The sequence below is a fragment of the Lolium perenne genome, chromosome 5 (genome assembly GCF_019359855.2).
Source record: "Lolium perenne isolate Kyuss_39 chromosome 5, Kyuss_2.0, whole genome shotgun sequence".
Lineage (NCBI taxonomy): Eukaryota > Viridiplantae > Streptophyta > Magnoliopsida > Poales > Poaceae > Lolium > Lolium perenne.
In genome coordinates, this window is record NC_067248.2 from 129297886 (window position 1) to 129311291 (window position 13406).

At 50.8% G+C, this 13406-nt stretch overlaps 1 protein-coding gene across 1 annotated transcript; it reads left to right on the forward strand.

Annotated features, from left to right (window-relative positions):
* The first annotated feature begins 9411 nt into the window (after nt 1-9411).
* Nucleotides 9412-13328, forward strand: LOC127321603 (phosphatidylinositol 4-phosphate 5-kinase 6). Its single transcript, XM_071819982.1, has 8 exons — nt 9412-10849; nt 10961-11128; nt 11205-11370; nt 11453-11569; nt 11646-11839; nt 12058-12153; nt 12284-12337; nt 12727-13328. The coding sequence occupies exons 1-8, from the start codon at nt 9600-9602 to the stop codon at nt 13016-13018; spliced, it is 2337 nt and encodes a 778-aa protein (XP_071676083.1). The 5' UTR covers nt 9412-9599; the 3' UTR covers nt 13019-13328.
* Nucleotides 13329-13406: the final 78 nt, after the last annotated feature.

A 13406-nucleotide genomic window follows, 5' to 3' on the forward strand; every position in this document is an offset into this window, starting at 1 on the left:
CCATCAATAATGACCTTGCAAGCCTTGTCAGGACCAACTAAAGCCTTTGTTTGGAACAAATTGCAGCGCTGAGTAGATGCACTAGGCAACACATTAAGAGCACGCTGCGACACAACAATGGTGCGAGCATCAGACGGATATGCATCTTCACCATCAGTGTCATAGTCATCATCTTCTGGAGCATTAGGATCAACATCATCTCCAGTCTCGTACTCATTATCCTCATTGATAACCATGACTTTGCGGTTAGGACAATCTCTCTTGAAGTGACCCTTGCCACCACATGTATGACAAACCATATCACGGTTACGCGCAGTAGAAACATTAGAGCAACTCGTACTTGCAGCAGATTCAGACTTCTTTGTGTTAGACACATTGGAGACCGACTTACTAGGAGGAGGGGCAGAGCGCGTCGAAGGCGCCGGCGCCATAGATGGGGCCGCGCGGGGTGTGAAACGCCCAGCTCCTGTAGCTCGACCTTTGATCTTTGCTTCGTCAGCCAACTGTGATTCAGCTTCTCTTGCATGATGTAACAATTGATTCATATTGGTGTAGCTGTAGTGACGAACAATGCCTTTGATGTCATACTTCAAACCATTGAGGAAACGCTGCATTGTCATCTCAGGAGACTCACGGACACGGCCACGCTGCATAAGCATCTCCATCTCCATGTAGTATTCATCCACAGTCTTCACACCTTGTCTCAAAAGAGTCAGCTTATCATATATATTCCGCAAGTAATTTGTAGGCACAAAACGAGAAGTCATCGCCTCCTTCATGGCACGCCATGTGCGTATAGGCTGCTCACGATCCTCTGCACGGTTACGAACAAAAGCATCCCACCAACGCAAAGCATAGCCATCAAATTCTAAAGAAGCAAGCTTGATCTTCCGATCGTCAGTATAATGTGGATGTAAGCTCCACAAATTCTCAATCTTGAGCTCCCAAGTGAGGTATTCTTCAACATCAGCTCCTCCTTCAAACTTGGGTATAGTAAATTTGGGCTTACCCAAACCATCTTCTTCATCTTGTCCACGACCATTGCGGCCAAGTGGAACCCAACCACGAGGACGATTACCACAAGGCGCATCACGAGCATTGTGTGCGTCATCTTGAAGCTCAGGATCATCGTCATCATCTTGTTGTTGTTGCGCGATCAAATTCTCAACAGCTAAGTGCAAATCAGCAAGATTGCGTTGTACATCCGTCATTTGATCTTGCATTGTAGTGACAGTCACATGAGTAGCATCCAGCTTTTGGGAAATCTCATCAACCTTCCCATTAAGCACCTCGTCCTGAGCGCGGAATTCACGTCGCATCTCATTACGAAGGGCCTCATACTCCCTCCATGTGATGATATCTGCATCACTCTTGTTTTCCTGGTTAACAATTCTATGATCACTAGCAGACATCGTTAGTAGATTATTGCACTAAATCAATATATGGTGGTACTCTCACAACTCACTCAAAACTGATAAGAAAAGGAGATCTGACCGTTCCAAAGTAAATTAGTGTCGCTTACCACTTGTAGTAACAACTAGTGCACGGATGTAGCGAAGCGAATATCAAGGGTATAAGAACAAATCACACGACAAAACAGGGTATATGTGGGGCTGTAGGTAGGCTACCTATTTGCACCAATAACAAGCTCTAGCGCTGACCGTAGACAACCAATGATACTCACACAAGGCGATAAAATGGGGCAATGCAACTATATGTGGGAAAGGTTGCAATGCACACGAGAGACGCTAGCAAAGCTCAACGAGACAGGCACAAGATTGCTCAACTACAGGTGCAGTAAAGTAAACTTAGGCCTTCACTTGAGTCAACTAGCACTTCACTTTTCTTTTTGGAATTTTCTTTTATATAACACACGCAGCTATGTAGCTCTTTTTGGTTCTTTTCAAAAAAAAAATTGATTTTCTGACACAACTCCTTAATAACACGGCCAACAGAAATATGCAAAGCACCGATAACCTAACGAGCAGCCTGTCGAGCGGTAAAACTAGTCTCTTCTGGGGAAGTTCCTAGTCACTTTATATCGAAAGGCTGTGTCTATGGTTGGGAACAAGCACACTGTACGCTATGTGGACTCGGAGTAACAAAAACTGACACCACAAGATAAAGGAACACAAGATGGTAGAGTAAACTCAAACCCTAAAAGACTAGATGGAAAGAAAAGATACGCAAAAACAACTACGAAAAGCAACTAAAACTTGAAATTAGTGCAATCTAAAGCTATGGCAAACCCTAACCCTAATTTTTTTTAGCTTTTTCTGGATAGGAAACACTCACAACTCAACTATGGGGTGGATTGTGGATGGCTTACCGAGGAAAACTGGAAATCTGATACCAAGATGATAAGGGGTGGCCCGGTCTTCTCAGTAAGCAATGGTAGTGATGATGATCACGGGGTGATGGCAGCGGAGATACACGACGAGGAAGTGGATGATAACTTGTATGACGCAACGAGATCTCTCGATTGGTCCCTGTCGCCAATGCAACAGCTCTCAACCCTGCAAGATATTCGCAACTCCACACACTTGCGCACGTAGCCGCCGACCACGAAGCGGTAAGTTGCAACCGTCTAATTCCCAATGGAACAGCAGATCACACAAGACTTTTTCAGGATCTACACAATATCAAGCAATATGGTGTAGGGATTCAATAGTTTTGCTAGAGCAAACAACTAAGAACTAGGGTTTATCTTAAACGTGGTCTAAAGCAGCTAGGGGGCGTCCTGGGCACTTATATAGGCGTCCGGGACGAGTTCTGGTCGAAAAGATACAAAAATAACCGACCCAGAATAGATCTGGTCGAGACAGACTCGGACGAATCCGGTCTGGAATCCGGTCAACCGGACCAGGGACCGGATCGGCCGGTCTGGGGTCCGGTCAATCGGGCGGCAACCGGGTTGGCCGGTCTGGGGTCCGGTCAACCGGGCGGCAACCGGGTTGGCCGGTCTGGGGTCCGGTCAACCGGGCGGCAACCGGATAGTTGCGAGGTTTTCCGGTTTTCATCCGGTACGATAAATCTCGTCCGGTTGGCGCCCGGTCGACCGGGTCAGTGACCGGGTTGGCCGGTCTGGCGGCCGGTCGGACCGGGTGCTGGACCGGCCTGGACGTCTTCTTCTCCTCTCGCGCATGTCTCCCGCTCCTCCCTCGCGCGTCCATGAGATATCTTCATATCCAGCTCCATGTCCAGCTTCACGTCCATCTTGACGTCCCTCTTCATGTCCAGCTGCTCCTCTCCTCCTCGTGCGATGCTCGTCTCTTCTTGATACTTGATGATACATAAGTAATAGGACTTAGGCAGTATAAAGTTCTCATCAATCAAAGTACCGTTTAGAAACAAGTTCACCTGTTGTTTAAGTAGCTTCGCACGAGCCCTTGTAATTGGTCCAATCCAAACTTCATTGGACTTGAGCTCCACAGCAGGTTCATCTTCATTTATCAATGACGGAGGTAGTGATGTAGTAGGGATGTCATCATCATGTATGATTTATGTACCACTGCAATCTCAGGGTCAGTAAACATTATATATACTCCGTGTCATTCTGTTAGGCTGTTAGAGTGGTGGATACTGGTAAGAGGTTGGATTTGTTTGCACTTACTAGAAGATTACGCAGAAAACCTATTGGTTTTATCGCAACCCGCATGCTGGTAATGATGTTTGAATGAAATTACATTTAGGCATGTTATTTTGTCCATGTACTTTAACATGAGCTTCTGGTCATCAGATTCACAGGAGCCTAGGGAAAACAGGAATCTGGATATAGATATCTTATAATCTTGCCCGGTAGTACTATTTCAGTCCTATAGCTCCTGGTAGTATGCACAAGTTGCACAGCACCTGTTGCTTCACTTGCGTCTTGGACAGATCGAAGCCCCAGACGCAGGTCAAACGAGCTGGTCTTGGGAAAAACAAACGATGCCTTTTCCACGGAAGAAATCGACGGAGTCGACAGTCGATGTCCCCAAGACCAGAGCAGACGTTGATGCTGCAGCCTACAGCTACTTGCACTTTTTTGCTTATTTTGCATCCTCTTGGAATTGGGTAGGATACTGCTGTCAACTAACCAAACTTAAAAAAACATAATCAAGCTTGAACAAGTAGCGTTGACTCGGCTGGAGCTTGGTACAAGTTTGAATGAGTCGAATTAGCCTTCAAGCTTGCTGTCAGGCTGAAGCATCGTACCAGAGCAAATTCGATGTCTGAGATGTTCTGCTCTTACTGAAAAGAAATCAGCTGTTTGCGCGTTAGCAGTTCGGGAGAGAATTAGGAAAGGGGAGAGAATTAGAAAAGTGTGTGACTAACTAACTTCGTTCTCTATGTCATCTAATCTCAGTTGCAATTTATGTTGCAATTGATGATATCACGTAAATCTGAATTTTTTTATTAGCTTGCATCTTCACTTGCAACTGAAAAAAATCTCAGTTGTAACTCTACTTGCAATTGAATTTTTTTAGTTCCAGCCCAACTTACAATTCATGAAATCACAATCAATTAAATGGTTTAGGATCTCAATAAGCACAAGCTTAGAGCATGTCCACCGAACGCCCGCTAATCACAATCAATTAAGGGTGTGTCAGTCACTTCAGAAAAGTGCAACTATAGTTCAAAGAAAAGTGCAACTCGGTCTAGTTGCACATTTCTGGCAGAAAAGTGCAACCGCACTTTTTTAACAAAAGTGCAACTCAAGCACTTTTTTTTGTAAGTGACTTAGACTTAAGAAAATCTCAGTTGACTCAGACATAGCAAAACCGATCAATTAAATGGTGTAGGATCTCAATAAGCACAAGCTAGAGCATCTCCACCGACGCCTACGATAGCGATCTTGATAGTATTTTGGGTGCCGGCATCGAAAATGGGCCCGCACCAGCGCCCCAAAAAGCGTTGGCAATTTTCCGAGCCCAATAGAAGCGTCGGCAACCCCGTGCCGGCCCCTTCGCGAAGGGCGCGAATCGGGAGTGTCGGTGCCTCGCGGCATGAAAAATTTGGGTGTGGGAGCCACCTGTCAGTGACGCCAAGGCACCTTGCGGGAGATTTCCAGCCACGACGCCGGGCGGGAAACTCTCCCGCCACGACATCGCGCGGGAGGTTTCTCGCCTCGCCGCCGTTCTATATTATCCCTCCTTCCCCGCCTCTCATTTTAGTAGTGCAAAAATCTAAACCCACAATGTTCGATGTGTGGGAGGAGGCGGCGCTAGAGGCAGCCATAGAAGTCGTGGAGGAGGACCCGCAACTCGCAGAGTACGAGGCGTGGGAGGAGGCGGCGCTAGTGGCGACCGCAGATGCATTTGCCGCGGACGAGCGACAACTGCTGGAGGCGGGGCGGCGTCATCGGGAGGCGGAGCGGCAGCACCGGTGGGAGGTGTGCCGGCAGAAGGGGTGGGAACAGCTTGCGTTGCGACCGAAGATGCGGGAGGAGCAACAACGTCAGGATGAAGTCTACGAGCGGCGGTGCTTGGCGGAGATGCGGCTGCGGCCACAGAGGCAGGAGGTGGAGCACCGTCGGCGGCGGGAGGAGCTGGAGCAGCAGTGCGCCAGGAGGCGGCGGCCGCGGATAGAGTCGCCTACTTGACGTTCGTGACGGAGAGAGCAGTGGGGGATCAACGACAGAGGAGCAACGGAGAGAGCAGGCGGCCCAGCAACAGGCTATCATCCACCTCCATAGAGCCGGGTGGCCAGTAGGTAGTAGGCTAGAGATGAAGCAGGTTTCACATGTCATCCAGGATCGAGGAGTGCATAATGTTTTACTCGGATTTACCCTAAAACATTATTCATTCCTCGATTCTGAATGACATGAAAATGAAACTACAAGAAAAAAATGCTTAGTTTGTCTTTAAAAAATCCTATCTGGGCAGCCTCTTTGAGGGCATCGATGTGGGAACAACACCTTTAAATAGATGATGCAGTGTTGGTATCCTGCCGGCCTATTTAGGGGGTATGGGTGGAGATGCTCTTAGCTCCTAGCTCAGGGCATCTCCAGCGGCGCGACGCAAACGGACGTTGGCGACCGTTTGCGTCCGTCGTGACCGAAAATGCGTCTGGGCCCTCCTGCAGCGGGGTGACACATAGTGATCGGGCCATCCGCGGCGACGCAAATCTGGCCCAAATATGCGCCAGGTTTGCGTCTTCGCGGACGCTGCGCGGTCGCGCCGAGCGTCCTCCTTTTCCTACCCAGTCCCGTAAGTCAGGGACAACGAAATTGACCACTTCAATTTACTTCTTTTCCCCTTCTTTGCTGCCCTAGTGCGACGCCACCACCCCAACCCCAGCCGCCGTTGTCCCGCCGCTGCACCGCGGTACTCAACGTCTGGCTCGGTTGTCGCCGCGCGGGAGAGCATGATCGTACTCGGGATTGGCTCGGGCGCGAACCTGCCGGCTGTTTTGGGGCCAAACATTGTCGGTTGCGTCGCCCTTCCGCGCCGCCCACGACCTGTTCGGTCAATTGCGCCGATAGGTTTCTTCTCCTGTTTTCGGCGCTATTGTGCGCGGCCATTGATCCACAGTTCATACCCACGCAGATGGACATGTGGCAGATGCTGCAGAAGTTCCACGCCGAGGTCGTTGACTCCTTTTCCGACGAGGAGTCCGATCAGTCGACGCAGACATTGGCAACTACTGCGGCCTCCATGATCCACGAGTTCACTTCAAATGAGGGGCCGGTGCACCGGGGCTCTGTCAAGGGCCGCTCAAAAAACCTGCCGTGGAACAGAGTGCAAGGGCAGCTCCAGCTCCACAAGGACTACTTCCACCTCACCGATCCGGTGTTCAAGGAAAAAAATGTTCTGGCGCCGGTACAGGATGTCAAGGGAGCTGTTCTTTGTCATTCTCCGATGCAACAGGTGCGCTAGGCTTCACCTCCTACCAAAAATGCTCCGCCGCTATTCGCATGCTATCATATGGAATGGCTACTGATATATTCGATGAGTATCTTCGAATGGGTGAGAGCACCTGCCTTGAGTCCATGTACCGGTTTTGCCGAGGCGTGATTGCCGTGTTCGGATAGCATTACTGTAGGGAGCCAACTGTTGAGGATACAAGATGGCTGTTGTCTATCAACGATTCTAGAGGGTTCTCACGAATGATTGGCAGCATAGATTGCATGCACTGGAAGTGGAAGAACTGTCCATTTGGATGGCAGGATCAGTACAGCGGGCATGCGAAGGGACGTACTGTCATTCTTGAAGCTGTCATATCTCAAGATTTATAGATTTTGCATTCATTCTTTGGCATGGCCGGTTCCAACAATGACATCAATGTGTTGCACCGATCACCCGTTTTCAACCGACTCATGCAAGGCAAAGCTCCCCGGGTGAGCTATGAGATCAATGGAAATGAATATGACAAGTCATATTATCTTGCTGATGGCATCTATCCTAACTGGGCCACACTGTGAAGACTGTCCGCAATCTAAACTCCGAGAAGATGAGGAGGTTTGCCAAGATGCAAGATGTTTGCAGGAAAGATGTGGAGCGCGGATTTGGTGTGCTTCAAGCTCGGTGGGCAATTGTCCGTCACCCGGCAAGAACATGGTCGCTGAAGACCATGCATGGGGTGATGACATGCTGTATGATCATGCACAACATGATCGTTGAGAACGAGCGTCCTGATGGCCGCAATGAGAACCACTGGGAGTTTCAAGGTGAGCTAGTTGCGCCACTCCATGTGGTTTTATCTTGGAAGAACTATCTGCATATGAATGTAGAAATCACTGACAAGAACGTGTGCAAACGGCTGCAAACAGATCTGATTGAGCATCAGTGGGCATTGGCTGACCATGAAGACCATACCTATAGGAATACCATCTTGTTTTCATGTAGACTTTTTAAAATTTGGATGTAATAAGGACTATGACCTGGTTGAATTTTTTATTTTGTTGTTTTCAAAATTCGTATTTCATGCCGACGCGGAAATACGTCGGCTGCTGGAGGCACCCCAGGCGCAAATAAACACGCGGATAAAAACGGTCTTTCTCACGTCCGCCATGCGCCACATAAACGGTCTTTCTCATGTCCACCACGTACCACGTAAACGAACGCTCGCGGACACCAATTTACGTCGGGGGAACTAGCAAATCTCATCAGAAAATCTCATCAGAAAATGGTATGTACCCCGTGAGGAAAACTGGGGCAGTAGGCACGACAGGACGAGGTTCCCAAGAAGCGGCGCTCCAGATTCTCTACCTTGCCATAGACAAGTTAGAGGTGCACAGTACCTCTAACTTGTGCTCATTTCTTACCGTTAGATTAAGATCTGATGGTCTAAAACGATCGCTACAGTAGTAGCAAACAGTACCGTGAACAGTGGATGTTACTGTAGCGCGCCAGTACAGTACTTCTTGGACAGTGTTTCAAGTGATCTGGGCCCTTCAATTTTGATCTCACGGCTCCAACGGCAAGTCAGAGAACTGTTCCTTGGTGACTTGCTACAAGCAAGTTAGGGTGTGTTCGGTTCCAGAATTTGGTGGAACGGAACCGGTCCGTTCCGTGCCTAGGACAAGTTCCTGTGTTCGGTTTGGTCGGAGGAACGGAACCGAGTAGTTCCTAGGAACGGCATATTCCTCAGATATGCGGAATGCACCCATCCGGCCAAATCGGTAGAACGGCGAGGAACGGATCGCTAACCAGCCAAACTAATCCTTCATTAGCACGCGGTAGGCGACGGGAGGCGACGGCGGCGCGCGTGCAAGTGGCGGCGGCGGCGCTCGCAGGTGGAGGCGGCGGCGGCGCCGCAGCGTGGCGGCGGCGGTGGCGCTCGCAGCGGAGGCGGCGTCGGCGCGCGCGCAGCCGCAGCCGGCGGCGCTCACAAAGCGGAGGCGACGACGCGCGCGCGGAGGCGGCGGTGGCGTCGCGCAGCGAGGCGGCGTCGGCGCGCGCAGCCGCAGCGGCGGCGCTCACAAAGTGCGGAGGCGACGGCGCGCGCGAGGCGGCGGCGGCGCTCGCAGCAGAGCGGCGGCGCGCGCAGGCGACGGCGGTGGCGTGCGCAGGAGGCAGCGGTAGCGCTCGTGCAGTTTCCGATTTGATGTTCTTTTTCCTCCATTAGCCAGTTTTGAGTCAAATTAGCCCGTTTTGAGACAAAAGACAAAGTTTAAGTATAATTATGGCTATTCCGTTCCGCTCCGAATTCCCCCAACCGAACAAAAAATGGAACCGTTCCGTTCCTCAATTTTCTCTAAACCGAACACGGGGTCGGAACCGTCCCGTGACCTCGGAATGGAACCGTTCCGTTCCATCCCCTCCGATTCCAGAACCGAACACATCCTTAGACAAGCTGCGCCGCGGAAGCGCGCGCACCTTTTTTCTACCCGCTCGTGTCGCTCTGCTCCCCCCTATTGTTTGAGGGGCAGCAAACACAGAGCAGAGCATAGCAGACTGCGTCCCTCCAAATGTCGCGCCCCCCCGACAACTCCTCCCAGCCTCCGCCCCACCTCCCTCCCAACCCAAAACTCGCAACGCCATGCAAAAATCCGAGGCCATCATCGCCATGCACGCCCTCGCTCCACCTCCCTCCTCCTCATCGACCGACCTCGGTCGCGCTCGCGCCGCGCGTTGACACCTAACCTCACCTAAGCTACCAAGCAACCGCGCGCCATGGCGTCCACGGGGAGGAAGATGAACCAGATCCCGGCCCCGGCCGGACGGCTCTGGGAGGCGAGCATCCGCAAGCTCACCACCATCCGCCGCGGCGCCGCCGCATTCCCGGCCGCCGTCGCCGGCGTCGACGGCCTCGTCGACCCCGCCACCGGCACCATCTCCGTCGCCTCCTCCAGCGCCGACGACACGGACGGCCCAGCAGCCGCCGACGCGGACGAGGCCAACGCCGCCGAGGATGACGCCGAGCTCGGGGAGCCCAGCCACTCGGAGCAGCTGCTGCCCAGCGGGGAGTTCTACCAGGGCGACCTGCGCGGGGACCTCCCGCACGGCCAGGGCAAGTTCCTCTGGACGGACGGCAGCATGTACGAGGGCGCCTGGGCCCGCGGCCGCGCGGCCGGCCGCGGCAAGTTCTCCTGGCCGTCCGGCGCCACCTACGAGGGCGACCTCGCCGGCGGCTACATGCACGGCCAGGGCACCTACATTGGCGAGTTCGGGGACACCTTCGCCGGCCTCTGGGCCAACAACCTCCGCCACGGCCGCGGCACGCAGGCCTACGCCAACGGCGACGTCTACGACGGCCACTGGCGCGACGGCCTGCAGGACGGCCACGGCCGCTACATCTGGCGCCAGGGCCACGAGTACATCGGCACCTGGAAGGCCGGCGAGATGCATGGCTGCGGGACCGTCATATGGGCGGACAGCGACCGCTACGACGGCTCCTGGGAGGACGGCAAGCCCAAGGGCCAGGGCACGTTCCGGTGGGCCGACGGCGGCATGTACATCGGCACCTGGTGCCAGGAGTCCGGCGTCACGCACGCCAAGGGCGTCTACTACCCGCCGTCCGGCGGCCCGGCGATGCCCGTGCCCCGGGAGCCCCGCGACGCCATCACCAAGCTGCTCGAGGATCTCGAGGTCTGCGAGGGGAAAACGGTGTCGCTGCTGCCGTGGCAGAAGATACTGACGTGGCCCGGGGTGGAGGCCGTGATCCAGAAGCCCGTGTGGCGGCCGCCGGAGGTCAGCGCCGACCAAGGGAGGGCGTCGAGCGTGCGCCGGAGGAGCAGCGTGTCGGACCTGGACAGTCTCGCTGTGGGGGATGAGGGCGGCGAGGATGCTAGTACTCGGGCAGACAGGGCATGGTCACGGACGCTCTCCTGCATCCGCGCGAAGCCGGGGAAGAAGCAGGGGGAGACCATATCCAAGGGGCACAGGAACTACGAGCTCATGCTCAACTTGCAGCTGGGCATCAGGTCTCTTCCTTCTCTTCTTAGCTACCATTGGCACTGCTTCCATTTCCATCAATTTTTTTCCTTGTTGCTGATTATTAATTTGTCTGCCATTGGTTTTCTCTTGGTGCACAGGCATGCTGTGGGAAGACAGTCAGCACCTACCTCACTGGATCTCAAATCATCAGCATTTGACCCTAAAGAGAAGGTGTGGACAAGATTTCCTCCGGAAGGATCGAAGCATACGCCGCCTCACCAATCGTGTGATTTCCGGTGGAAGGACTACTGCCCATTGGTTTTCAGGTCTGCATTTTGTCTCTCACTTGCTTATTTGAGCCTCCTGAATGGGGCTAATTTGTTCCTCTGTAATTCGATCCAGGACATTGCGCAAGCTCTTCGACGTCGACCCTGCAGATTACATGATCTCGATATGTGGTGATGATGCACTCCTGGAACTATCGTCACCCGGTAAAAGTGGAAGTTTCTTTTACCTCACAAATGATGACAAGTACATGATCAAAACAATGAAGAAGGCAGAAGTTAAGGTAGGTTCCTTTCTTCACCTTATAGCTAACCTACACATGGAAGTTTAAGTCTGATACGGGGTCTGCTTTTGATTATCGACAGGTGCTTCTCAGAATGCTTCAACCCTATTATAAACATGTCCGTGCTCATGAAAATACTCTTATAACTAAGTTCTTCGGTCTGCACTGTGTTAAGATCACAGGGGCTATTCAGAAAAAGGTTAGGATGCTTTTCTTGAAATTCAGTGTATTGAGATCAAAGATGACGGCTGAGCTTTTGGTGCTATGTGATTCAGGTCCGGTTTGTTATAATGGGGAATCTCTTCTGCTCTCACTACTCAATCCATCGGCGCTTCGACTTGAAAGGATCTTCGCTTGGTCGGATGACAGACAAGCCTCTTGATCAAATTGACGAGACCACCACGCTCAAGGATCTTGATCTCAATTTCATTTTTCGGTTAGGAGGATCCTGGTTCCAGGACTTCTGCAAGTACGTCTCCCATCTGCCGAATTGCATATTATGGTTTCCTCTCATCTGCTTACTAGCCTACGCTGGTACTTGCATGCATTATAAATATTTGTAAAATCATGTTTTGATGTGTGAACCTAAAGCTGTCCCGTGGGAGGTCTTAACATGTCAATAGAATCACAACTGTATTTGAACAGACCCAAGCATCCATTATGCTGATGATTTATATTTCTTACCAGACAAGTCGACAGAGATTGTGAGTTGCTGGAGCAGGAGAGGATCATGGATTACAGTCTTTTGGTGGGCGTTCACTTCAAAGATCGATGCAAAGATATGTTGCCCCATGAATGCCTTTTACTAATATTTTCGAGAAAACGCTACTTTCAAATATTTGCAATTATGGAACTATTCATAAACACATTTGAAGCGATGAGCCTGAGTCTTTTTTTTTCTGGCTACAGACAGCAGCAATGCTGACAATGAGACACCTACTACTGCCACCGATGATGAACAGAAAAGGTATTTACACTATGCTTTTGCGGTTACTGTGATTTGCTACTCCCTTCGATTCAAATTAATTGTCACAGATTTAGGCAAAATGTTACCTAAATCTGTGTAGGTTCATTGAACCCGCGACAGCTAATTTGGATCAGAGGTAGTACTAAAAAGTCTAAATGTATTTCCTGGAGAGCAACCTAGCACACATGGCTCCGTTGAGTGAGTATCAATGCAATATAGTCAAACATGATTCTACTGAAGAAGCTTTGAAGTATCACAAGATGCCTTACATACAGTTGTTCTTTCTTCAGTTTAGGCCTGCTCAAATCATACCGCCAACCATGCATGCATTCATCTTGATATTGACAAATATTGACCTCTGAGGGCAACATTACTTATGGTTCATGCAGAAAAGCACCAGATAAACTAGGGATTTGCATGCACTCGAGGGTGGAGAACATAGTGAGAAATCCTGAAAGTGAATCCCAGCTCATTGGTGAGCCCACAGGCGAATTCCAGGATGTGATCTTGTTCTTCGGGATCATTGACATCCTGCAGGACTACGATATCAGCAAGAAGCTCGAGCATGCCTACAAATCTATGCAGTATGATCCCAACTCCATATCGGCGGTCGACCCGAAGCAGTACTGCAAGCGGTTCCGGGACTTCATTTTCAGGGCTTTCGCAGAGGATGTACAGTAGTCACTCCATTAACAAAAGGGGGAACACAAAATTGACTGAACAGAACAGACCTTAACAGTTGGCTGGTGATTGTTCTTTGCCCACCATCCAGTATTCTTTCGTAGATAACACCATTGATTCTTTCTGTTGTAGACGACAGCATGCAAATATGGCAGCGATTTCTTCTACTGGTATGTGTCTATAGATTCTGTACATTTTGGAAATCTTGTCTTTACTTCTGTAATTATTAGATCTAGGATCACTCTATTCATGCCAATTGGTATGAAAAAGGATGTAGTGACAGATTTTTTATGTAACCATTCCTTGTTTTCTTCTCCTTTCAAATTAAGAGCCATGCTTTGTGCATAGGATCAATTTAACTGTCCATTTACCTAAATTTGTTCTAAAA

What these genes read in the sequence shown, in the direction of transcription:
- LOC127321603 (XM_071819982.1), top strand. Translation starts at nt 9,600, where the DNA reads ATGGCGTCCACGGGGAGGAAGATGAACCAGATCCCGGCCCCGGCCGGA. An exon ending in AACTTGCAGCTGGGCATCAG is followed by an intron (nt 10,850 to 10,960) that starts GTCTCTTCCTTC and finishes CTTGGTGCACAG; the next exon opens with GCATGCTGTGGGAAGACAGT. An exon ending in ACCGATGATGAACAGAAAAG is followed by an intron (nt 12,338 to 12,726) that starts GTATTTACACTA and finishes TGGTTCATGCAG; the next exon opens with AAAAGCACCAGATAAACTAG.